The 27,895-nt window shown below is 40.1% G+C and overlaps 1 protein-coding gene across 1 annotated transcript in view; it reads left to right on the forward strand.

Moving 5' to 3' along the window:
• Positions 1-27,895, forward strand: part of EFHC2 (EF-hand domain containing 2) — a 56,480-nt gene that overhangs the window by 8,589 nt on the left and 19,996 nt on the right. The window contains exons 3-9 of the mRNA XM_064407277.1: positions 3,879-4,029; positions 10,523-10,746; positions 13,730-13,984; positions 15,550-15,660; positions 15,981-16,119; positions 24,486-24,651; positions 25,683-25,825. Coding sequence (XP_064263347.1) covers positions 3,879-4,029; positions 10,523-10,746; positions 13,730-13,984; positions 15,550-15,660; positions 15,981-16,119; positions 24,486-24,651; positions 25,683-25,825 — 1,189 coding nt within the window. The remainder of the gene's footprint in view (positions 1-3,878; positions 4,030-10,522; positions 10,747-13,729; positions 13,985-15,549; positions 15,661-15,980; positions 16,120-24,485; positions 24,652-25,682; positions 25,826-27,895) is intronic.

A 27,895-nucleotide genomic window follows, 5' to 3' on the forward strand; every position in this document is an offset into this window, starting at 1 on the left:
TTCTGGACTTCTGTATGATTTGTTATTGTATAATTTTGTATGTTTGATACAGACACAGAAATTTAAAATCAGGGTTTGTTTTTTTGTTTATTTTATTTTTTTGTTTTGTTTTGTTTTGGTTTGTGGTTTTCTTTGTTGTTGTTTATTGCAAGAATTTAGTGACACCTTTTAAGTTAAAGAGCTATCAAATAACTGTAACCTGTGATGACAGGAATTTTGTAGCACATTGTCGTTGCTTGCTGTGTTTAAATTCACATTAAATTCTACTTAGAGATGTTTTATTTCTAAAGCAAAAAGCCTACAATCAGGGAAGGAAAATGATCCAGAGAAAGGAATCATTCAGCAGATCTCAGAAATGTTGCATGACTAAATGATTATGGTATTTAAATATTGGGAAGAAAGGCAAATCTCATAATTTTTGCTTTAAAAGAGAAGCCATGCAGGTAATTGGAGTACAATTACACATTCATTTTTGGCAGAGCAGAACTACAACAAGAAAATGTAAGGTTTGAAGAGCTCACGTGCCTTTGGTTGGCCTTGCCTTTGAGATCCCTGGAATTGCTCACAGAGCAACAAGCTTGGGTATGCCCTGGTCCAGTGTGCCCAGGTGTTAAAGCTTCAGCCAGACCTGGACTTGCTTTTCCTACTCCCTTCCTGGCACAAGGAGGCTGTGCTGCCACCTCAGGCCTTGGATCCAAGCCTGTGGAATCAGAGGGGTGCAGTAGGAGACAGAGGGACCTTCCAGTGAGCACCAAGTCCTGGCCTTGGCTGGTGAGAGGAGCTTGCTGGCCTTTGGCCATTCCTGATCTAATCCATGTGTGCATCCACAGGGCAGTCCAGGACAGGAGTTTGCAGGTTCAGAACTGGCCTCTGGAGGGCTCATGTGCTTGTACTAATGGCAGTTTGTTGCAGGATACACACTATCCAAGTAATTTAGCTTCCCCAGTTAAGAGCCTGGAATGCAGCTCTGTCCTCCAGTGCTGCAGTTTGGGCTCAGCAGAATGCACTTAATGAAAAAAGGTTTGAGTAGGTGTTTATCTTTTGAAATGTAAGCTGCTTTCTTACCACTTTGGCTGTTAACTTTCAGTAGTACCATAGCAACTGGAAGAAGGACAGGCATAAAACTTCATTGTTAAGTAAGCTGAGAAGTAGTCTTTGTATTTTCACTTGCCTAATAGGAAGCAGGTGTAAATTTAATTTCTTCTATGATTGAGTACACACACAAGGCATCCTGGGCTTTGGAATGATATTTATAATTTGACTGCCACAGGTGCCAGGGAAACTTTGTGGCACTTTGCAAAGTGTTACAGAGTTTATTCAATATTTGTTATTTTTGGTTTTCATAGGTAACATTTAATTTTTTAAGGAGTGGGATGGGAACTTTGTAGTTCTGTACTGCAGATGAGTCTCCAGTTAGGAAGTGTTACATTTTGAGTATTTTTAAGACTAACTTTGCTCCAAAATGAAAAGTAAGTAATCTTCATTTCTGTTCCTTCCCTCCTCACACTTCCCGAATCATCTGCTTTGATCTGCAAAATTTCAGTTGGTTGCTGCATATATTTCAGTCACACACTAGCATGTTGATAAGAGTATAAAGAGAATAAAATGTGAGTGTAAAAGAACCTCCACAAACTCCTCAAATGGGATAAACCAGGGCATGGGTGTGTGCTTAGAGAAAGAAATAAATCCAGTGTATTAAGGATGTGATTGGGCTTGGAGTTCTGTGCAAACAGACTGCTTTGCCTAGCTGGTGTCTCATGAGACAACAGTTCTCAGAAGAGATCGTTGACAAAATTAAGAACAATTAGTGATGAAGCAGAGCTCTTGAAGAGTATTCTAGTGGGACTGGCAGAATAGGAACAAGAGGGTGCAGAAGTTCCCATGTTTTGAGTGATTTCATGGGTTATCAGCAGCTGGGCCAGGAATGAAATCCTGATCCTTGCCAGCTGAAGCCCAGGATGTTCAGACTGGGATACAGTGGTTCTGTCATAGCACCTTTTATGTCCCCTGGAGTGTTCAAGAGACTTATACAGGGCTCCTGGTCATTCCAGAATGGCAGCTGGAGGCCAGGAAGGATCATTTGGTCGCCCAAAATGGCACTCTGCACAGTGTTTAGACAAATGGAAAGAAGAAGAGATGTTGCAGGTTGATAGTTTGTGTTGCCTCTGTTGTATGTCAGATGTTTTGTCTAGTGTTTTGTGTTTGATACATGAAACAGTGAAATTCACAGTTTAAAATGTAGACAAGTATTAATTTTTAAATTTATTTTTAAGTCTGTATGTTGTTCAGAAACTTGCATGTTGTACTAATTAAACAAACTATAAATGAGTTTTCTAGATTCCTTTATGTGAAGATCTAATGCCATCAGTTTTAGCAGGTAATGGTTATGTAATTTGATTATAATTTAAATTTTATTTCTCTAGTGGTGGAGGGTCACAGTGCAGGAGAGTTGATGCCAAAAATGTGTCTGTCATACTGTTCAATGTTTGCTGAAAATCAGTGGGATCTGAGCCTTTGAAATAATTTCTGGAAACAGAATTATTCTCATCTTGCACTTAACCTGCCTGAAAGAAGGGAATGTGGCTGAGAAGTCTGAGCAGGACACAGGGTGGCTGTTGTTGTGTGTCCCTGGGCAGGCTGCTACTTCTCTCTTCCCAGATGTAGAAAAGGAGGATGCTCTTGTCCACGAGGTGTTATAAAATCTCTGGATGACAGAGTACTCATGAGTACTCCATGAGTACTCATGGAGGTGCTTTGAGATTCCCAAAGGCTTGTGCAAAAGGAGTGCAGACTATTAACCAGTGTGTTCTGCCATGCAGGGAGCTCAGCTTATTAGATTTCAAACATTTCCAACTCATGGTCTGCTAGATGCTTGTTGAAACATAGGGAATGGCTAAACTGTCTCTTTTTCAATGCTTCAGGTTGTCTGATGAATCAATAGTAAAGGTAATTGCATTTATTAAATATAACCAGTGTGGAAAATTAAATATAAATTAACAATCACTTGACTCAAATGTGTTGGGGGGACAGGGTGGAAACCTCTTTTAATTAATGCCTTCCTGCACATACTTACCAAAGCAAGCATCCTGATAGATAATGCCCTGGGAAGTAGATACATCTCTCATGTTCCCTTAACATTGGTGTTGGTGGTTAAAAACTGATGCCAAGAAGTGCCAAATTTGTGTAATGGTGTCTGAGTTTGAGCTGGGATCTCCAGGTATGAGGACCAGTGAGTACCTACCCTGTGAAGGAGGGGGTTTTTTTGCATTATTGCTGTTACAAGAGACCATGAAGAGAAGTTGCTGCACTCTGTGAGATTTCCCCACTCACTGAACTGCAGAACCAGGGAAATTTTGAAATGCCAACATCGCACAGCTGTAAATGCCTCCTGAAAAATATAATTTCTATTTGATAGTCTTCAGTACCATTCATTTGAACATTTGCAGGATCTGCTTAAAAAGAACTCTTTCCACTTACTTTGATAGCAAAGCCATTGCTGTCATCATGCACTGTATTTTCTAGTAATTCATAGAATAGCAGTCTAAAATTTGCTTCAGTACCTAGGCAGCTCATTGTGTTATCAGAAATGCTTTGTTTGGAAGATTTTCCAAGCAACCTGCTGATAGTTTTGTATTTGATTTATTTCTTTACTTTAGAGTTCCATCTCTGCTTACATGTTGTGATAATAAAAATGCCAAGCAAAGAATTTTATATTTATGTGCTTTAATGTGAATTTCTGTTCTTACATTTCTGAGAAATAAATCTACGTCCTGAAATCCATACATTTAGTTACTTATGACCTTTACAAGTTTATTTGACATATTTTGCAAAAGCATTGGAGATTTTGCTGCTTTATATTTATTTATTGTTTTTAATAGGTGTTGTGTTTTTATGCCTATTTTGAAGAAGAAGTGCATGAAAAAAATCAAGAGCTGTATAGAATCAGACACTGTAAAATATATTTCTACCCTGAAGATGATACAATTCAAGTGATTGAGCCTGTAGTGAAAGACAGTGGCATAAATCAAGGTATCTGTTTTTATTGGCACCTTTTTTCCTCCCCTTTATATCTCTCTTCTCTGCAGTCTTGGTCCATTCCAAAGGATATATAATAAGCTAAAATGGGGTGTAAGTGCACAGGTATAATTGTCTTTTCTTGTTACAGATCATGATGTGAACTTTTTTATTATATTAGGTTCTCAATATGTGGGTTTTGTAAGGCTGGAACCTCTCCCGTACTCAAACATACATTTTTTTTCTCTAATAATGTAGTTTGAAATCATGGTGGTAAGGTCTTTGTCAGTGTTGTGTCAGTCCTGCAAAAACAATTTGTGTTCTAGATCTCCATTCCTGAGCCTGGCTCCTCCCCTCTTGGCACTGACAGGGAGTTCTGTGGCAGCAGCTCTGTAATTGGTCATGAGCTACTTCAGTGTCTCTGCCATTATTGAATACAAGAGTCTTCTGTGCCTCTGGCTTTTGGTTCTTTTATGATTAAAGTGCTCTTGGCACAGTAATTCTTCCTTGATGCCTTTTAAGTTGAGGAGCTGCCTTGCCTCAGTGTCACAGCCCTGCTCTGGGACCAGCCTGAGGACTTCAGGAGGAGTGTTTGCTGTGCTGATTTACTGGGGTATTACTGGACTTGGTTTATATTAAGAAAATGGGATCTAGCAGTCAACATCCTGTTGCAGAGGGGGAACACAGCTGCTGCCTCTTGGTGTTTATGGGTCACTGCCAGAATTAAAAGTTTTCAAGGGATATAATCCAGAGAAGCAGGATGTCTTGGGATGACTGCACCTCCCAGTCCCCAAAGATGTTTTGTACATTTTATACATTCTTAGCACAGCAATTTTCAAAAATAAGTTAACCATTTAATTACCCTATTCTTTTCCCAGATTAGCAGATGCTATCAATTTCTTTGTCTGCAGAATAGAGACATATTTAAAGGTGTTATGTGCATCATTACTGTTAGGACTGGGATAAAATTGCCTGTGAATCCCTTAAAATGGTATTTCAGGCACTGCTGTTCCTGTGTTGAGTTGTTCCTGCCAGAAGTTTTGTAGGCTCATCAACAGGGACTGATTTTGAATGCAACAAAACCTCATCCTACTCCTACCTGGGCACGTGCTTTTTCACGTGAAGAAAATCATGTTGGAGCTCTTTCCCTTACCCCCATCCTGCACCCATATGTAAGATGTGGGAGACATCATCATTTCCTTGACTTGTGTGCCCCAAGAGTGGGAGCAGCTGCTTCTGGGGTTTGTAGCTTAGAGGAAATGTCCACTGACAAAGGAAGTACAGAGAGTCAGAGGTGATGCCTTTGAGAGAGAAGGTGGAAGCCAGATTCTTTAGAGCAGGATAAAGCAAATACAAAGCTGATTCCTTTGAAGGAGTTGTTTTCATTGTTTTTGTACTATGGGTTGTGCAGGCTGCCTCTTCAGCCCTAATGTTCCTGGCAGTCTAGTCCTGTTCTTTTGGTGACAGGAAGGCTACAATTTCCTCCTGTTTCCTTGGTTGTATCTTGTGTTAATGGTTGTTGGAGTCACGTTTGATACTAGACCTAAAATTAACCGAATAGTATTAGAGAGAAACAAGAATTTTCTCAAGCTTCCATGCAAGGATGTTTTGAAAGTCTCTATGAGATTTTCTGAGTATTTCATGTGGGTTAAATATATTTATGCAACATATTTACCTGATGGATTAAAAATAAATGTTCTAGGATCTCCAAAGTGTATTAATTTATTTGTTACTGGTTCCTGGGCTGGTAAGGGAGCTCTGTGTATTGGTTATGTTTAGAAAGGAAGAAAAACTGTAGATTGAAAGGCCCAAGGACTATTTGGAATGTGTTTGGGCTTCACAGTTGATGCATAGATACGGAGCCTATACTTTATCATAAACATCTACATAAATATTCTTGTTGTCCTAGAAATTAATATGATGTGGTGTGAAAGAGGTGATGGAGACACCCATCAGAGGATTCTCTACTCACATGCACTTGGAGTTTGACCTCATGCTCCATAACTGAAGACCAATGACAAAGTTATTATGTTAAAGGCTCTAAATACTTGTTGTTGAATACATGCAAAAGCAATTTCTTAAAAATACATACTAAATAATGAACTGCTAATCTTACCATTTTCAACAAAGTATTGTCCCATTTCCTCTTTTAATATCATTCTGTCTATCTATCTGTCTATCTTACATTATTTAAATTTTTTTATCCTGACTGGGAATTTTTAAGCCCAAGAACAACAGGAGTGGAACTGTCTGTGTTGTGAAGCTGGTAAACTGAAGCACAAAGGAGTGAAAATCTTACCCATAATTCTTACAGAAAAGGTCATAACAGGGTGAGGAGCTGAACTGAGCTGAAGTTCAGGATCTTGACCATTATGCTGCTCTCTGCACATCTGCTGAAATACAACTTTTCAGTTAATTAAAATTCCAGGGATTTGCAGAGGGGAGTTCAGCTGTAGGAGAGCTTGGGCTGCTAAAAGGCAAACTGCACTGAACAAAAGAGCACAGGTGCCTGAAGAAAAATGTGTGAGGACATCAGGAGCAGGATGGGCTCGGTCTGTGTGAAGAATTGGAGAGTTGCAGTGCCAGGAAAGGGGTTGTGTAAAGGAACAGCAAAAACCAGTGATGGGTAAAGTAGAATTGAACTGTTGAAGGCAGAAGGTGCTGGTCACACTAACTTGGATGTTTGCCCTGTCAAAAAAGATGTAAACCTGACAGCTGGGATGGCTGTTTTAGGGAAGCTTCTTGGAGAGAAGGTAGAGCTGTGACAGGGTAGATCAAGGATATCTTTGCTGGTTAATGCCTCAAGGCCATGGGATTACCAGTGCTTGTGCCATAACCCACAAATGAGACTTTGATGGTCTGGGAATGGTGGGATTGGAGAAATGCAGTAGTTTCCCATTGTACTCTTGTAGTGCTTGTGGTTTTGTGGAAAGAAATTTGGACATGCTTACAGACTGCAGGAAGATCTGGTGAAGGAACAGTGGTCAAAGAAGTTAGAAGAATTTCTAAATTGAATTATGATTTTACAAAAGTAAAACAAATTGGCTTCAGAGAAAAAAAGCAAGAAAAAGTGTTTTTACCATTGATCAAAATCTCAAAGTAATGAAGTAAATGATCTGTGGGAAATGTTTCAGTGACTTTAAAAACTGCTTTGTGAAATTGGCTGCTGTTCTTGGACATTAATTTGGGCTTACAAGGTTGCTACTAAATAGCTGAAATTTAAACTTATTTAATTTTGGATACTGCCTTGCTATTTAGCAAATATTAGAAACATTGGAAGAAATCTGTACTGAGGAGGGAATGCAGAGACCTTGAACTTGAGAAACCAGAATCAAAGCAAGAAACAGCAGGAAAATCACAGTGCACAAGGCCCAAGTCAAGATAAGGAGAAAAGGACAGTAAACTTGACCACATAATAAACTCCAAATGCTTCTTCCACAGCCAGAATGATAATTACTCTTTCAGTATATTAAAAAAAAAAATTCTCCCATAGAGAGCCAGACTATGTATGGCAGTTGCAAGTGTTTTGTACATATAATTCCCAGTTAACAGGACTGTGGCTGGCTGATACAGTCTTATCAAAAGGTCATTTCTGTTCCTGTGGGGATGACTGTAGCTTCCAGTGCAATCCAGACCCTGCAAGCCAGAGCAGAGTGGAGCAGCTGGCTGGTTTCCCCAAGGTCAGCCAGCTGAAAAAGAGAGTGGAGCTGCCTCCTGGCTGGGTTCCCAAGGCTGGCTGGCTGAAGAGGAAAGTACAAGTGGGAAAGTGAAGTTGCATCAGCTCCTCCAATACAACAGATTATCTAAGAGTTTAAGCCTCCCCCAAGGCCTTGAAATAATTGTGATTTTGCCATATTTGATGGTGGCCAAATCATGACCTTGCTATGTTCTGGAAGGGTGAGTAAGTGAATGTAAGAAGCCTCCTTGTTTATTGGGATTAATTCTTTGTGTTGCAAGAATAATAGCGGTGGCTTCTCCTCCCTTCTGTGAAGCAAAGCGTGTACAAACTTCAGGTGTTACTCATTCCTCTCCTCTCTCTAATGCACTCTTGAGCTGTGCAGAGTCAGAGAGCTGTGCTGAGGAAATTCTGGATACCATTTAATATCTTCTGCAGAGAAGAGAAACAGCAGACACCAAACCATTTTCTGCCCAGCTTTGTTGTCAAAAGGCCTTCACTGCTAGTGAGATCTCCTCAAGCAGCTGCTGGGGTTGCCAAATAACCCAAAGCTCCAAGAGCAAAGAAGATATGCTACAAATTATGGTGTGGGAGCTCAGTGCCACCACCACTGTCAGAGAAAAGCAGTACCTCAACTCCCTTTCCAAGAGCACAGTAGAGCAGAGCCTTAGTCTGACCAGATGCAAATATTTGGTGCAGTAGAATGTCCTGCTCAATAAACTGACAACCAAAGAACCATCAGGATTCTATATGTCCTGCTCAATAAACTGACAACCAAAGAACCATCAGGATTCTATATGTCCTGCTCAATAAACTGACAACCAAAGAACCATCAGGATTCTATATGTCCTGCTCAATAAACTGACAACCAAAGAACCATCAGGATTCAATCCATTCTGAGCAACCTGAAAACTGCACAATCAGATGCTCCTTTAACATCTTGCAACAAATTTCTAGACGAAATGTATTATTTTCCAGAAGGAAGAACAATTTTAAAATGATGAGACCTAACCCCAGCTGATCAGGTTTTATTAAATTTCAAATTCAGCATTATGAAATGTACCCTCTACATGTGTACATCAGGCACAGTGATACCTAATAAAAGCAAAGGATAGCTACAGATAATATCTTTACAAGACATTTTCTATTAGGAAAGAAATTCTTCTCCCTCAGAACAAAATGGATATGTGTCTTTCATCCTTAAAAGTGATATGAAAAACAAGCTGAGGCTGATTCACCAAACCTGAAGTGAATATAATCTCTGAAAACACCTCATATTAGAAAATTATCAACCATTACATCTTAGTTAGAGTGATGATTCAACAGGATTTGCATGCTCTGACTTACCCCATTATCTGTTGATTGACCTAAGAATTAGCCAAGATCAGGTAAAATATTTTAAAGTATATGTTTTTTTTTAAACCTAATGCAATGCAGTTTTACATCCCATTAAAATGTGCTACATCCCACATTTTCTAACATCTTTCCTGAGGATACATCCTAAATAGAGGTATAATATGCTAAAGCAGATAGAGGTTCAAGTTTATTTTACAGTCAAAAGTCAGTAATCAGAATGTTGGATTCAGTACATGTGAAACATCAGGATGATGAATGGGTCTTAAATAATTATTTTAATGGGAACATAAAGTAAATCTGCTTTGTTGCTTTATTCCCCTGAAAAATTAAGGATTTATTTTCATTGTAGGAATTAGAACTTAACAAACAACTCTGATAATTTAGTAAAGAATGGTATTTCATACAAATTAGTCTGTAGGGAAATAAAGTGAACAATAAAGAATTTCTGTGGACTAACCTAGGAACAAAGTCCTTCAAACACCAAAGCACACAGAGGTATCTTTCTCCCTTCTGTTCTCTCTCTCTTTATCCCCTCTCTTCCCCAGACCCGTTAAGTTGGTTCTAAAATTCCTGTAAGTTATTTCTAAAATATTTACGGTATCCCTAAATCACTGAGGTTGGGAGGGATACCTTAAGATTTCCTAGTCCATGCCCCTGCTCCAAGCAGATTCAGCTGGAACCAGATGCCCAGGGCCATGTCCTTTTGGGTTTCTTTGAGAATGGAGACTTTGCAACCCTTTTGGAGAGCCTGTTCCAGTGTTTGATCACTCTCACAGTAAAAAAGTGGGTTTGTGTGCTCAGCTGGAATTTTGTGTATGGGCACCATGGAGAAGAGCCTGGCTCCATCTTCATTCCCTCACATCAGGTATCTGTAAACTTTGATACGTTTTTCCCACATTGAGTCATCTCTGTTCCAGACTGAACAGACCCAGCCCTCTCAACCTTTCCTCATTTGAAAGGTGCTCCAGTCTCTTGCTCACAAGCAGTGAGTACTTTTGAAGCATCACCCAATCCATCAGGGTGTTTGAGTTTCCTATCCTATTGATAGGCCAATAGCAGTTTCTTTGTCTTTTAATGTCTTTTAATCCTCAAAAGGTGATTAAATTCAATGCTGTCAGGATAACAGTCCTTTAATTTAAAGACTATGAATAAGAAAATTGAAGTATTTGATTACTTTGTCAAAGTTAAAATATCTCTCTTTTTTCTCCTCTCTCCTCTCCTTTCTTTCTCTTTTGGATAATGTTCCTTTTAGACTGTGGGTTGTGAGGTTGTGTCACTCTGCTTCAGACCAGCAATCAGCCCAACTCACCTCTCTTGTCTCTACTTTCCATGTGCTCCTTGAGGTAGCTCAGTTCAATGTCCCTTGATAATTCATACTTTTTTCCCTGCTAAGGCAGGTTTTTCTTCTCTAAACCTAGTTCTGTCAGGATGTTTAGAGAAAATATTGTTTACTAATGAATTTACTCTGTTTTTCAGGAACTATTATTCGACGGCACCAGATTCCACTTCCACCTCCTCATGAAGATCAGTTCTATACTATGTATCATTTCAATATCAACACAGAAATAACCCTTTATGGCCGAAAATATAAGATTATAGATTGTGACCTGTACACAAAAAATTTCCTGAGGAAAATAGGAATCAGACTAAATCCTCCTGCAAGCCGTCCAGACGACCCATACACCACAGAGAGGCAAAAGGTCAGGAGGGGCAGCAGTGCTGAAAATTTGATTTGAGGAAAACTTGATTTGAATGCATATTACTTATATGCATTACATATGTTATTTCTTTAATATCAAATAGAAAGTAGCTATTTCAATATAGTAAATCTCAAGAGAAAACTTGGATTAAAAAATTTTGGTATGTGCCTCATACTATAGACATAATTTTCTCTGGATGTGTTTGCATATCTTTTAAAACAGAATAAAATTAATTAGGAAAAATAATATAACCCTTTAAGTACTAAACTGAAAATAAAAGAAAGATGTACCTATTACACATTCTACTGTGATTTACATGTTCTATTAGGATTTTGCTTGAGCTAATCTAATGATAATAAACACTTTTAAAGTGTTTAAAGGAAGATCTAATTGGAATTGTGGTTCCAGCCCACCCATGGCTTCCTGCAGACTCCTTTCTTCTATTCATATGCATCTTTCATCTGTACTCCAACATGTTTTTAACAGCTCTTTACATGTGTAAAGCAAATTCTTCTGCCATACAGAACCCAGTGTTCTGCAGTTTTAAGACTTGAGAGGTTTTATTTGCCTCCCTCTTTTGTAAGTGTATGGGATCACATATACACAAACACACACCTCCAGAAGTCTCACTCACAACTCCTAGATTCTATGTGGATTTCCCTTTGCAGGATTGGTTGTTTTTTTTTTATTTTATTTTTTTCCCCCTCTGGGAATAGTAATAGGAATGATGTTTTCTGTTGGGAATAATGACAAGTTTCTTTCAGTTCTGTTTTTCTTGATTAATATGAGTGCAAATGGCACTTGACCTGGCTCTCAGGACTCTTGGCCCACCACATGCAGCCTGTTGTGACAGATCCAGCCTGGTCCTCTGAAAGCAGCAAATATTCCCTGTGCCTGTGGCATCCTCAGTGCTCCCAGTGAGAAAACTGCTGTGGGCCTCAGCAGCAGTAATGGAAGGTGCCTGTGACTGAGATGTGTAGGACAATCTCTGTGTCTCTGAGGCACTCTCAGGCCAACAAGTTGATTTCTCTTCATTCATGCTGCTGGGCTTGTGCAGTCCCCAGTGAAAAGCAGCATTTGTAACACATCTGGTTCTGTGTTGTGGTGACTCAGCCTGGCCGTGGGTTTCTTTTCCCTTACTCAGCCCCTGTAGGTAACAGCTGTGTATATAAACACACGCTGAGTTGTCTTGATGCTGTCAGACTGTGTCATGTGTATGATACTGCATAACACACTTAGGTTTTAATATTTTTTTTAACAACAAGCAAAACATTCAAGAATTGGGCATATCAATCCCTAAAGAGAATGGAAAGGGAAAAAAGGTTTGAGAAATAAGAGCTTCAGAAGACAAAAAATTACAAAAACTATGTCTTCTTGTTCTCAGTTGTTGAGAAATTCCAGAAAAGTTATTTAGCAGATTCTGGCTGCCTTATGCTTTCACTTTTCTGTGAAAAAATTACCACCTAATTTGTGGAAGGTAATTTTTTTTTGATTGCTCTGGGCTACTTTGAGCAAAATTAAATTGGTTTTCACTGGACTCCTAGTACATAGCCAGAAAATGAAGATATGAAGGAAGGTAAGGAATGGGATAGGATAGAAAATGAGGCCAGTGGAAAGTGCAGGAAACCATTCAGACTCATATTTCACAGAATTACAGAAGCATTTAGGTTAGAAAAGACCTCTGAGATCATCAAGTCCAACCTGTAACCAATCCCCACCTTGTCACCCAGACCAGATCACTGAGTGTCTCATCCATGTGTTCCTTGGACACCTCCAGGGATGGGGCCCCCACCCTTCCCTGGGCATCCCCTTCCAATGCTTAAGAACCCTTTCCATGAAGAAATTCCTCCTGTATTGTTTGAGATGGTATTCTCTGGATGACAATGGGATTACCTGGTTGTGTGGCTGTGTTTTCTTGCCTATTGCATCTTCAAAGGTCAATATGGAGGAAAGAGAGCACTGGAAGGTAAATAGCTTGGTTCTGCTCTCTTTATTTTAAGATTTGATCCTCTGAAAGAATGGGCCTTTTGCCTCTCAGATTTTTAAGGCCAGAAGGTGTGTTAGTGTATAAAGAGAAATTTAGACAACAATATAAACTCTCCACAGTCAACATTGTTTTCTGTTCAGACAGTTCAGCTCACATTGTCTCATCAATGTCTGTCACAATTCTTCTTTGGAAGCAATTTTGTAGATGAGAAGGATTATCTTGTCCCTTTTAATGCACTTTGGTCATGTGGATTTGGACTTATGAAAAACACTCTGTTCAGGTGTTTTTTATTTATAGAAGTGAACTAACAGTATAGAAATGCAGTCCTTGGACTGGATCATCATCCTGGGACCCAGTTTAACCCAGTGCTACTGGTTTTGCAGGAACCATGACTGCAGGAAGCACCTTGTCACATCAGCTGGAATGTATCTTTAGTTGAACATTTGCTGTTCCTTATCAGACACATGGGTGTGTTTTGAGAGGAGAACAAACATACCCAGTACCTGCCAACTGTGTAGAGTGAATCAAAAGTTAAAAATCTATGTTTTAAAGTTGAACAACAGAAAATACCAAAGGGAAAAGAATAAATTGATTCTTTACACCACATTATCTGTAAGAAATCATTTTTAAGGAAGTAAATCAGGAAGAGTGATGCTATTTGGTGTTCTAGTCATCTGATTACCACAGGCAGTTTCTTGAAAATATGAGCTATGCTGTAAATAATTTAACAATTCTCTGATCTAGAGGACCTTATTGCAAGAAAAACAAGGATTAAAACCAGTCCAAAATTGTTTTCATGTTTTTTATGAGGGCAGATCAACATTGTAAATACTTATCAGATAATGGCATACATCATATTTCATATATTAAAATGGTGTGGTGTCATTGGAAAATCCTAAAGCCATGTCCTGAGGTTAGACAGCACCATGCAGTTGTGATCCTGTTTTTAGGAGTAAATAATTAAAAATACATTTCTCTTAATTTCTCCTTTACCAGAGATATCTGGAGAGCACGAATCCTTTTCGCCCTTATGAGCGCTTTGACACTTTGAAACAATTTCTGGAGTTTGATGGACAAGTTTTGGGGTTTTCTTGTGTGTGGAACGACCCAGAATCTCAGCTCTCGGACCCACGGGAACTTGTTCTTCGCTATTATTTGTCTGATGACACTATTGATATAAGAGAAATTTTACCATCAAACTCAGGCAGGGATGTAGTTCCATTTTTCCTCAAAAGAGATAAGCTTCCAAAGGTGAGCAATGAAAATTTCAAATTCTTCCACTAATTAAGAAAAGTTGAATGCCTTGATTTGGACATCCTGCATTAGAATTGTAATGATATTTAGAAATTTTTTTTATAGTATTAATCATAATTGCATGATTTAGGTTTTGCACACATACTCATGTAGTAAATTAATAAGTGATGGAAAAATATCTTTAGGCATGTCATGCTTAAACTAAAAGGAGCATTTAGTCACAGACATGTCTGATGATTTTCTTTTTCCTATATTAATGTATTAAGGTAACTGTATTAATAAAACTCTGCAATAATGGAAGACAAGAAAATTAATATTGAGAAACTTATGTAAAACTGAGGTAAATTCAGATTTGATCTATGACTTACATTTGCAGCCTTTGGAAAAGTCAGTTTTAGTATTCTATAACATGACCTCTTCATAGCAGATCTGGTGTGATGATTTCTTAAAATTGAGTTTCTGGGTTAGGGATATTAAGCAAAGCCAATTAAAATCAATAAGAACCCATCAATAAGCTTTCTTGGGCATTAATCATGAGAAAGGCTCCACTCAGAGAAATCTTCAAAGGGTTTGTATCCTCTGTAACCTATTATGATTATAAAATTACTGATTTGGATACAATTCTGTATCACTCCTGACAGATCCTGATGATAGCTTAATATCAGCCAACAGATGGAATAAAATACTGGGAGTAATTTCCTCCTTTCCTTCTAGCACTGATAATCTATTTGTGATACCAGAGATGTACATGAGATTTTATAATAAAAACCTACCAGCACAATATTACACTTTTCTCACTTTGTGAGTCCTGTGTTCTGAGATGCTGATTTAGCAGTGGCTCTATGAAATCAGACCACTTCAACCACAGAGGTGCATGTTGTAATTTTAAGGACTGGATTTTTCCTCTGAGAAAGGAAACATTTTCCATTTTGAGAATGGCAGCAGAGGAATCAAAAGTTGAGGGGTCAGGAGAGGTGGTAAGACAAAGTAACTAATTTTGATTACCCTGCATCAGAAGTTTATTCATAATTTTAAAAAATGTGACATAAATATATATTAAGTTTGATATTACTGGGATAAATTAGTTCTGTAATTTTAAAACTAACAATAGAAATAAAAACACATCTTTGCCAACAAAATCATGCTGACTTGAATCTCCTGTGTTTGTGTAGTGGATAGGACCAATACTGGATGGCTCTTTGCATGTTTTTATAATTATTACCAATCAAAATAATATCCTTTAGAGCAGATGTTGACAATGATGTGGTACTTTGGGTATGCTGACCTTTGCTTTCTGTTTGCTTCCAAGAGAAAAGAGACTTTACCCTTGGAGAGAGAGTAAGATTCTGAATGCTGCTTCTGACATATATACATTCTGGCTTTTGGAATATACACTTTTGGCTTTTCGGTTTGGTAGTAGAATCTTAGAATTTAATAAAAAATCTCCCAGAAAATACTTCAATAACATGCAATGTATAACAAACCTGCTTGTTCTAAGGTAGCAGAATTCTCTTTCTTCACTGTCACCCATATTTCTGAAGAGTTGGTCTCTTTCCTTGCAGAATGCTCCTGCTGCTCCATATCATCCAGGCACCATCACCAATTACACTCTGCTCAATGTGTTGGGAAAGTCAGAAAGAAACAAAAGCTATTACATTCGGGACGTTCTGCAGGTCAGAAATTATTGAGTGCCTCCAGCTGTTGAATATCTTTATCATAGTTTTTGTAATTTCTATGGTTGTTATCCTCTGCAACAAAGAAGTTATTTATAAAATTGTGTTGCCACTGGAGAGTAGCTCAAATGAGAGCTACTGAGATTTACTGTATGTAAATCCCACATTTGTAAAAGTGAAGGAGCTTAACTTGGGGTGAAATACACTTACCAATGGACTCCAAAGGTTGTTAAATCACATGCACTAAATGACCTGGGTTTTAACAAAGATTGTGTTTGTGGTTTGTGGAACTGCTGTATAAATGTTCATTCTTTTATTAGACAGGAGCAGTGCGTCCGGAATTTTACAAAGACAGTGACTTGAAAATAGGGGCAGTAATTAATGTTTGGGGAAGGCAAATATTACTCTGCGATTGTGATGAATTCACTAAAGAACATTACAGGAAAAAGTATGGAATTGGTAAGTAGTCATCATTATCCTTTACTTATGAGCATTTTTATACTTCCGAATTTAGCAGAACTGTCTTCAAATTTTATTACTGACAAAACATGTTCATTAAAACCTTTAGCAATAACAATCTGTTGTAGGCTGTTAGCAGCAAAGCAGTAATTTTGCAGGTAACCCAGAAGGGCTTTCTTATACATTGCTCCCTTGAAAACTAGCACATAATGTATGTGTTCTGCTCCTAATGCCTCTATTTGAAAACTACAATGACAAAATAGTCAAATGGATAGACTGGCATTTCTTCTTCTCTCCTTTCCCCTCCCCTTCCAATAGATGTGTTTGCAGTCAGAAAATAATAAAGAGCATGTAGTAAGTGGGTAAGTAGGATGAGCTCAATTATTCCCCCTTATATTTCATTTTATATGGATGTCAGAATCCTCACATAATAAGATTTTTTGACATGACAGTTTTAGTCTATCACATCATTGGTTTTTACAATGCAGTTTTGTGTATTCTGGACCATTAGAGTGTGTATCTTGTGAAGTTTCAGTACTAAATTCTAGAAACATTTAGCAACTATGTCCATTATGGAAAAGCATTTTGGAAATGAATAACAATAGAAGCTTTCATTTATCTGTCTTTGAATGTCTCCAGTCAGACTTGCTAATAGTTCCACCATGGACATCTTCTTGCAAAAATGACTTAGTTATTTTCTGTCAGTTTATTCATTCAATAAATATAGCTGACATCTGACTATTCAGAGATGGTTGGAAGAATCTTGCTATGGCCTTTCCCTGCCACTGTGAAATAAAACACCCGAGCAGACTATTTCTGTTACCTTGTGATCAGATAAATGTGTGTGTGTATCAGAGCTTGTCTGCTGCATTGGGGGAATGAAATGGTGTAGCATTGCCATTCAAACACTAGATTTATTATTTGGCAAAATATTTCTCATTAGGACTTTCTCAGTAATACCTTGGCATGTCTGCACCAAAGTAAACCTGATCTTGCCAGTGTGTGAGGAAGCCATGTTCAGTAACCATGGTATTACCTGTAATAATAGCAAATTTAACTCTAGAGATGCAAAACAGGGGGTTCTGCTCTGGGAATTTCTTCAGCCAAGACCACTGCTGCTTTTTGGCAGCAATATCCTCTGTCTGAGCAAATTATCCTGAACAGAGAATGGGGATTTCTTACTCAGGGCAGGCAATAAATGACATGCAGCTGACCATCCTGGATCAAACAAGCAGTGATACACAAATGCAAAGGCCCTCCCCCTCCTCTAATGCTGGCTCAGTAATTACTGCTTATGTCTCTGGATGTTAAAAGTTAGGTGGTTTGCAAGTTAGGGGAATTCAGAAGTTGCTGATGTGCAGAATTCTGTAGAACTGTAGGTGGTCTAGTCTGTTCCTGTTCTGCAGTAAACGAGATTTCTTTGCCTCCTGAGGTATTTTGTCCTAACCTCATGGTTAAAAATGCTGTTTGAAAGCTACTCTGAGGCTGGTTTGTGTAAACTGAGAGAGTAAATTTTTTCTCTTATCTCTGTTGGACTTGGGGAACAACTGCTCAACACTCTCTTTTAATAACCTTGTACATATCTGAACATTATTCCAATACAAAACCTTACTCCCATGCCCCCATCCCAGGGCATTTGCTGCTAAGGGAAAACATTTCAGTCTTTCTTCATAGTCCATTCTTTTCTATCTCTGATAATTTTTCTCAGTGCTCTCTCCAGTTTCTCTGCCTCATTGACACCAAACACACAAAGATGTGCTCTAGCTGAGACCTTTGGGAAACTGGGAAGTGTTTTTACACATACCTTTAAGAATATATGATGGCAGAGACTCTGGCTGACATGGAAAACCATCCATCTTGATGCAACCTGTCTTGTTCACAGACAATACTTTCTCAGAGCTAAGGGATTCACACATTTGGCTGTAAAATTCTTTCCTTCTTTCCCCACAAGGATTAAAAAAATGTAGGTATGGCTTTTTAACTGGAAAAGACCAGGACTAAAATCAGGAGACCAAGGTAGGTGATGGCTTAAAAGTAGGTTTTTAGAGAGAATTAGTGAGTGTTCACCTTTTACTCTTAGTGATTTACACATTTTGTGTGTGTCTATGGATGTACAAGGTACTCTCAGTGGACTCAGTCCCACAAAGTGCTCAGAATTCCACTCCCATCCAATTAAAACTGGAATGGACTTAATTGCAGTTCCAGTCCAGGGAGACCATTTACTTGAGCAAGAGTAAGCAAGTAGATAAATTAGTACTTACATCAAGGCACAGTACTCAGCACCTCATGGCACCAATCCAGCTGTTTTGTTATTGTGTTTTTATATTACTCCCCTTCAATTTATACTCTTCTGCCAAAGCCATTAAAGAAGCTGACATTTATTTTTGAGTCTGCAGTTTCAGCACAAGTTGCTTGCCCACAGAATTTGCCTTTTAGGAGAATGAAGAGTAGTTTAGATTTCTCTTGAAGAACGTGATATATTTCTAATGTGGGGTTTGCCTATTTTAATATGTTTGTGAAAAGCAGAGTTTTTCCATGGATGAGTGTAACTAATGCTCTTTAGTATGAAGCTGATGGCATTACTGTCACCTAGAATACTATGAATGCAAGAGAAAATGCATTAATGTGTGAAGTTACCTGTCCACACTTGCTGGTGCAGCCTCAGAGGAGGAGAAAAAGACTCTGTAGCCATGTAGGTGTTGTGGTCACCCTGGTGAAATGGGAAACAGGCTGATGTGCAGCAGGGGGAAGCTGGTACTCCTTCTCACTTAATACAATATCTTAGCACAGAGTATAAAGTATTCTTTCTTAAATAACAGATTACTCAAGATGGAACAAAACCAGGAAAATCTGGTTTCCTACAGCTTTTTCTTCTCTGTCCCAGCACCTCCCAAGCCTGGCCGTTGAGGCTTTTCAGAGCACCGTGCAATCCCTCTCCTGTGCCGGCTCTCCACCCCTCCCACCCCCTCATTTCTCAGGCTCCGGCCCTGACCCGCTGCCGGGGCAGGGCCGAGTGCTGCTGGCCAGGCAGCTGCTCGGGATAACCGGGATAGCAGCTGGCTCCTTGCTTTCCCCTCAGCGGGGCACTAAAGCCGGCTGCCAATTTTCACTAGGCTCGGCAGAGGTCAGTGTCTCTGGTGTTTAACCTCTCCACTACGCGTGGTGGAGACTGAGCAGCAGCTTCTGAATATACTTGTGAATATATATATTCCTCCTTTTTGCCCAGGTAACTGTAATAATCATTAACTAGTACTGTAAATGGAGATTTTCTTTGATGTCCATCTGTTTCAAGATGGACATGTTCTGTGAGCACTAGGTTTTCTTTATTCCTGCATGTAAAAGTTGTGGATGTAGGGTTTTTTTTGCCTTCTTATTTTACTTCTTACCTGAGTTGCGAAGCAGACTGTCGCTAGAAGGTCTCAGCTGTTTGTCATACATCTTCTCTGATATATTGAGAACACTATGCTAACTGCCATCTCCCAGGTTATCACCACCTCTTTATATTGTCCAGGTCTAGTGGGATTTCTCTTTCCTGTTCCTGGCTTTAATGCTCAGAGGTGCCTGTCCTCTTCCTCTGAAGGTAGAATTTCTTTCCTGCTTATAAATCCTGATATTCAGTATAGTTATCATTCTAATCCAAAGTATGTAGCACTTGGCTCTTCCTTGAAATATGGTCTTATCTAACTCATGAGGGTTTTCCTGCAGTTCTTCAATGAGGGCAGAAGGTAATCTCACACTCTATACCAAAATCTCAGAATATATATTGAAATTGAAAGCTGACACACTCATTCAAACTGGTTTAATGCTGCCTCTCTGGCAACAAATTCTTCATGAGGAATTTAGTTTTTCTTACTAAGAAGGCTTTGCTATCTTCAGATTGTTTATATGCTAAAGATGTGGCTGGAACTGTTTTGTTTCTTGCTGTTCCCAGTGCTTGTTCCAATCTCACTCAGGCTTTGAAGTTGTGAGAAATCTACAAGTATGTGGTCCATGTTTGATAAATGAGGTGAAATAACCCCCCAAGTTACTGCAGTAGCAAGGGATGAAAATATACATGGCAAAAATACCTGTGCTATTCTTTCTGGAAGTAAAATTTGTAATCCCAGACTTTCATTTTACCTTTACCCACTGTAAATTTACACTGAAAATGTTACAGCCTGGAAGAAGTGAGAATTGATTCCTTTTCCAGACTGGACAGAGGTAATTTTCTTAAACACCAGTGATCACCTTGAGAAGAGTGCATTTTGTATATAAGTGCCAGCTGTCTGTCTGATTCTGCCCTAATGCTGTGTGGCAGAGCAAAGATGAAATGAGTTTTGAGCTTGGGTAGCTGGCTTTTCACAAGTTCCAGAAATGAGTTTTTTGACTAGTTTTGTAACCTGTATTTTTCCATGGCAATTTCTTTCTGAATTTCCTCATTCACAGGAAAGAATATGAATATATAATCCTTTAAAATCCTGGAAAATATAGGTGACACAAGGCTGGATGTTTGTATTTTTCTATTTAGTGAACCTAGACAGGTGAGGGTTGGTCTCTTAGGTAGCAAGTGACAGGACAATATGAAACAGCCTCAGAGGAGGTTTATATTGGATATTAGGAACCATTTCCTGACTGAAAGGGTTGTCAAGCTAGAGCAGACTGTCCAGGAAAGCAGTGGAGTCGAGTCACCATCTCTGGAAGTGTTAAAAAAATTTGTAGATGTGGCACTGAAGGATATGGTTGAGTGGTAGACCTGACAGTGCTGGGTGATGTCAGAGGTCTTTTCTAAAAGTAGTAATTCTATGAATGACACAAGTTAATTTTACTTCAGGGATGAGCTGGCAACCAAAGGGCTGAACTTCCCTTTGGATTTTACTTATTCCAAGCTTCACTTGAGAGGTATTCAACACATCCCCCAGGGATAAAACATTATTCCTCTTAATTTACAATTTCCTTCTAGTTTATAAATCTAATTTTCATCCACATGTTCTGAAGTTTACAAAAGGGGAAATGCTTCAGCCTGTCTTGATTAATGCCTTATGCATGGGTGTGAATGTGCAGACTGTGACCGTGTAAACACAGGAGCCTCTTGTCCTCTGCTGCCAGGATCCCGTGAAAGTGCCCGAGGAGGGGCACCTGGTACCCGCTTCTGGCAGGATCTGTGACACCTGAGCGGAGAAGCAGGGCTCGTGTCTGCCAAAATGCGCAGTTCCATGATTCCCGATTAAAAAGGAGCGCTCGGGCTGAGGAGCGGCGTCCGCCCCCGCCGCCACCGGGTGGCGCTGTGGGAGCGCCGAGCCGCCGCTCCCGGCGCGGGACCCGGGAAACCAGCGGGAAACCAGCGGGAATTCACTGGGAATCCAGCGGGAATCCAGCGGGGATTCAGTGGGCATCCAGCCGGGAATCTCGCCGGCGGATCCTGTGCGCTGCCTGCGGCGCTCAGCACCTGTAGGCATCGGGGTTTACGCTCCTGCTCCGTCTATGCCGATTTACAGGCTCCCTGTTCATGCTATCGGGAATTGCCTGTATCAAGCACACGCTGTGAAAATGTGGTGTTTTGGTCACAAACAGTGCTTAGAAAATAGGGGATGTCATACAGTTTAATGGGAGTCTCATGAGGTTTAATAAGAACAATTTCAAGGCGCTGCACCTGGGCTGGGGCAATCCCCAGTATCAGTGCAGGCTGAGGGATGGGCGGATCCAGAGCATCCAGGCAGAGAAGGATTTGGGGGTGCCCTGGCCGTGTGCCCTCTCAGCCCAGAGGTCAAGGGTGTGCTGGGCTGTATCCAAAGCACTGTGGGCAGCAGGGGAGGGGAGGATTGTGCCCCTCTGCTCCACTCTTCTGAGACTCCACCTGCAGTGCTGCATCCAGCCCTGGGGTCCCAGGACATGGTCCTGTTGGGGAGTCCAGAAGAGGCACCAGGCTGATCAGAGGGAAGGTGCACCTCTCCTATGGGCAATGGCTTGGAGGACTGGGCAGCTCAGAAGGCTTTGGGATGACCTAAATGTGGCCTTCAAGTCTCCTATGGGCAATGGCTTGGAGAATTGGGCAGTTCCGAAGGCTTTGGGATGACCTAAGTGTGGCCTTCCAGTGCAAGAGACTGGAGTGACAGGACAAGGGAGAATGGCTTCACACTGAAATAGAGAGAGTGTGCTGAGGTCAGATATTAAGAGGAAGTTCTGGGCTGTGAGGGTGGTGAGGCACTGGAACAGATTGTCCCAAGAAATCTCAGATGCCCCATCCAGAGCAGGTCCAGAGAAAGGCAACAGAGCTGGGGAAGGATCTGGAACACAAATCCTGTGAGGAGTGACTGAGGGAGCTAGGGGTGTTCATCCTGGAGAAAAAGAGGCTCTGGGGTGACCTTATCACTCCCTACAACTCCCTGAAAGGAGGTTGGAGCCAGGTGGGGCTGGGCTCTTCTCCCAGGCAACCAGTGACAGGTTGAGAGGCCACAGTCTAAAGCTGCTCCAGGGGAGGTTTGGGTTGGACATTAGGAAGACATTCTTCACAGAAAGGGTGATTACACATGGGAATAGGCTGCCCAAGGAGGCAGTGGAGTCACCACCAGGTTTTTAAGGAAAGACAGAACATGGCATTCAGTGCCATGGTCTGATTGACAAGGTGGTGTTCGGTCATAGGTTGGACTTGATGATCTCAGATGATCTATTTAATTGTGTGATTCCTGGAGTTGTTCAAGGCCAGGCTGGGTGGAGCTCTGAGCAACCTCTAGTGGAAGTTGTCCCTGCCCATGGCAGTGGGGTGGAACGAGGTGATCTTTAAGGTCCCTTCCAGCCCAAAGCATTCTATGATCCTATGAGTCTGTGATTTTGGTGCATGTTTAAACACACATAGTCTTTCATGGTGAAACTTACTTTGAAGATCTCTGAATGGTCTTTCTTTGGGCTTGGCTTTTTTGCTTCTGAGTCCCAGAAGGGGCACATGTAGTTTTTATGGAGAAGAATGCTGGTGTAGTTTTGCAAAACCCTTTTTGACTGATTCAGGTGAAAGTATCAGGTTTTTTAGTCAGACCATGTTCTTCTGAGAGGTAAAGGCTAAAGGAGAGCTCATTTTTTACAGGCTAAAGAAAAATTCTGACATTTGAATGCTTGTTTTATTTTTCAACTCACACTGCTGTTAGGCAAGTCAGATTTTAGGTTGTGCTTTGATCTTCTGATATAGCCATGTTGAAAACATTTTAATCACAAACCAGTTCAGTGTTCAAAGTGACAGCAGTTTTGTCACCCTCCTCTATTTGCACTGAAACCCATACTACAAGTTTAGGTTATCCATCTCCCTTCAGTTCTGGGTAGAAAAGTTAAGTTTTAAAGAAAAAAAAAACAACCTTTATTTCATGGGATGCATTTTTATACACTGTTCTTATATCTCTTATATTCCTCTGACCTGAGGCAGACCCTGTGCTGAGCAGACCTCCCGAGGTCCTGTCCAACCTGAGTTATCCTGTGTTCCTGTGGCTCTTTTCTTCCTTTGCCTCAGATCTGCCCATTTGCTTTCTCCCATAAGTTCCTTATTTTCCTCTCACCTTCCCATTTTCCATGAACCTCATTTCAGCAGCAGACTGAGCTCTGTGGAGTTTTATGTGACCACACTGCTATCCTGCAACAGAAGGGCAGTGCAGGGGTGCAGCAAGGGGCCAAATGGACAAGGTTTTCACCAAGAGGGGAGTAATGAGAATCAGGGAAGCAGCACTTTTGGGAGGTACCTCTGTGGGAACTGAGTGCAGGTCCCTGGCCAGATGTGCCTCTGCTGAGTCAGGACAGCTCCTGCTGTGTACCTGGGATAGTCAGGACCACTGATCACTGCAAGGCAAGACTTGAGCCTAGGCAAAATGAGAAAAAACAAAGCTTGCCAAAACTCTGGATATAGTGAGTTGTGGGCTGAAGTTATTGGCTTTAGTGTACCGAAGACTTTTAATATATGTATGCTTTAAGTAATGAATAACATTTTATTCATTTATGGGTTTTTTTTCCTCTAGCCAAAAGCACAGGGCAGGAAACTCATAAGACAGTTATTTACTTAATCATGTTGTCTCAAAGGATGAAACTGAAAAATTAATTTAGAATTTTTAATTTACTATTTTATCCCATTTTGAAACTGTATTTGTCTTTCCTTTTGTCTGTGTATCTTAATGATATTTTTCAAACATTTTGAGATTATAGATGAAATCCTGAAACCCTTGAACAAATAATTTTGCTGTTGGCTCTGTGAAGTCATTTTTTGCCCTGTAACAGTAGGAAGGATCCTGGTTTGACTTTGATCTGTGGTCTGTTACAGAAGTAGGCTAATAATTATTCATATTGGAAGTTTAAATCCTTGGTAAAATGCCTTCATCACCAGTAACAAATAAGTCTTCCTCTCTTTGCTGCAGTGGATTTCACCCCAATTCAGTATAAGGCTCCACCACCTCCAAAACCAGAAAAGATTATTCCTCCTTATAATGGATTTGGTTCTGAAGAAGATTCTTTGAGCTCCTGTAAAGGTGTGGTTATCCAGACTGCCCATAAGGATTACAGGCAATTCCTGCTGAAAGACAGGTATTTTGTGTGAAAAACTATTTCAGTTTTTTAAATTAAGTGTTTTTGTGAAGGAGATAAATGTTATGTGGGGATGTAATTTTTTTCAGCAAAATATACAGCTCATCAGACTTTCAAGGGACAGGTGCACGAGGCCTGGGTCAGTGGCATGGTACTCCAATTTTCTGCAAACTCTGCAAAATTTCTCTTTGGAGAAGGCAAATATGACTCTTCTGTCCTCTACCTCCTTCTCTGTGCTGTCTTCAGTGGGAGTTTGACAGAAAGCTTAGTCCAGGCATTAGTCAGAAATTTTGGATGATCAAGCAGACCAACACAGATTTGTTTTTGTTTGACTTTCTGATACTTACTTTTTTTTTTTTTTTAAATCTGCTGAATTTAATGCAGTTTACTGTAGCACTACTAAAGCTTTAACACTTTACTTTCTATTGTGAAATGGTTTGTTAAGCTGCCGTTGTTGAAGCCAAAGCAAAAAAGCAAAGTCTCCTGTTAAAGATTCACCTGGAGGACCTTTGTAAAAGACAAAAGCAGTTAGAAAAGGTTTGGGCTTATATTGATAGTGTGTATGCAGACACTACAAATTATTTAAAACACAATCACTTAATAAATATCTAGCTAGTAAGGTCATCTGGTGGACCTGAATTTGTGGAAGATAATCCTTGTATGAATTGCTATTCAGAATTTGCTTTGAAAATAGACATACCTAAATGTGTTCTTCCTTTAAAAATTTTCTGGAAAGTAACTTCAGGCTTGATTTGCAACTCAACTTGCATAAAAATTAATTCCAGACCTGTGGCAGAGAAGTAATTTTCCCCTGAAAATTATTCCTTTCTCTCTGACTGACTCTATCTGGTTCTGTTAATTTAAGCTGAAAACGGTTTTTGACAAAGTAGTGAATCTTGTGCCATTTTCCTTCTTGGTGCAGTAATAACACAATTAACGTACGTTACAAAACTCAGGAGAAGGCATCTCTTAGGGGTGAAAACTTTTCTCACACTGTTTTTGATTTCTTACCTGTTCCTTTGCTTGTTTAGGTATGGCATGGACAGCAAGATCCTGCGCTATGCGGCGAAACTCATCACGGACATCGCCGTGGACAAGGATCGTAAATTCATGATTTCCTTCTTCCTGAGTGATGACACCATTTCTATTTTTGAATATACAGAGAGAAACTCAGGTAACAGGTGGCAGTGTCTCTGATCAGCCCCAGTTCCCCTGCTCCTTTGGTTGGACTTTGCAGTAAACATTGTGGCCAGACTCAGCAGTAGCAGAAGCAGGGATATGGATTTTTAAATGCAGTGGGAATTACATCAGCAGGCCTGCTGTGTTATCTTGCATAGCTGGATGTCATAGTAATTCATGATCCTCCTCACTCAGGCTTACATTGTTCATTGCATGACAGTTCTTCACAATATCCTTTGGGAACTGCAAGTGTAATGCCTTAGAACTTTTATTACATTTTAATTTGAAAATCTGACCTTTAAATGTTTGCTTTTGTTGTGGATAACATACAGGAAAAGTATTGTAACTGATGATAAATAGGGACAGGAAATACAAGACGTCAAGAATGAAAGATTAAATCCTTTGTTTTGCAAAATTGTGTTATGAAATCTATACAGCATCCATTGTATCGAAGCAGCTCATGAAAGCCAAACAGCTGTGACACTTTCTAACATACTTTAACATTAATTATGGAGTGCTGAGCATTTAAAGAGGGAAGATTGCCCTCTGCTTGAGTCTGGATGTGTGTTTGTGTACAATACTGAACTGTATTCCAAGAGCCAAGCCGACAGTATTGAAGTGACAAATAAATGCTTTGTTACTTCTCAGTTCCTTGGCCACATTTATCCTATTGCTGGAGCATGGTGGCCAAATGTTGACATGTTTAAGTTCTTTTGGCCTCTGTTGTCTGTTTTAGGCTGTCTCCAGCTGAGGATATGAAGGGTTTTGTTATTTTCAAGCATCTTTTTATTTTCCTGAAGTGTCTTGTGGCCGGAAGACACAAGAAGGAAGGACACAGCAGTGGGAAGGATGTCAGGAAGTCATTCTGTAGTTCAGAGAGATGGGGGAGCTTTGGCTAAGTATGACCCTGGTGGAGAGATTATTGTCTTTCTGTGAAGCCCACTAAACATCTTCAGCAACAGTTTCACAGCAGTTAACATCCTGAAGTGTCTTTTCAATCCAGAGAACCTCTGATGGCATCTCTGCTTGTATCCAGCAATATTATGAGTAATAATAAATAGGACCCTCAACCCCAACTAAAATACAAGCAATTCTCTGAGAAGTGTTTTGATAAGGTATAAGAGTATCTGCTTAGGACTTGGATGAGCACTCCCAGTTAATCCTGCTCCACTACAGCATCAAGATTTAGCACTTTTATGGCAGCAGTGTCTTGTTTTCAATAATTTATCCACTTCCTGGGATCCAGTGGCCTGAAACTTATGTAACTTCTTTTGTTGCAGCTAAATACACACACACACACACACACACACACACACACACACACACACACTTACGTATATATTTAATATGTAGTGCTGCTGTGAGGCTCAAGAGCAGCTCAGTTCTCCACCACTCAATGACATGTCTGATTGGCATTTTTTATGTCCAGAGACATAAAGGGTGCTAGAGGTACAGCTACACAGTTAAATTGAAGAAGTCCAGGGAACAGTTTGAATCTTGGACTTCAAGCATGTGTACTGCCTGTTCAGTCATTTCTACTTCTTCTTTTCACCATTTCAACTAAACAAGGCCCCAGAGAGCCTTGAACATACAGTAATAATAAGCTGTGACTCCAGATTTATCCTGCAGCACCCAGAGAAGAGTCAAACCACGTACTGCAGAGCAGATGTAGTCAGCTGGTCAAGCCATCAGCAGCATGAGTGCCAGACCAGAGGTTGCTGCCTGCCTTCCTTTTATTTTGGAATGAGAATATGTGCTGGGATTTTATCTGGGAGTCCACTGAACACTGCTGGTCAAATAAAATGTGAAACAATACATGGGCAAATTTGCCCACTAATAGTAACAAATGCTTCAAGGCAGACATGAAAGGCATGTGTCTGTAAGTGGACTTTTAACTTCCCTGGGTTGTTAAAATGGACGGAGTAGCTGATTTTTAGAGGTGGTAGAAAGGTGAAATAAAAGGATGTGGCTGAGAACTGGCCACTGGAGAATTTAGTGAGAACAACATTGAAAAGGCAAGGAATGTCATGGAGGAGGTAGAGCAACAGTTGGAAAGGGGCCTGGG

Source organism: Passer domesticus, chromosome 2 (assembly GCF_036417665.1).
Source record: "Passer domesticus isolate bPasDom1 chromosome 2, bPasDom1.hap1, whole genome shotgun sequence".
NCBI lineage: Eukaryota > Metazoa > Chordata > Aves > Passeriformes > Passeridae > Passer > Passer domesticus.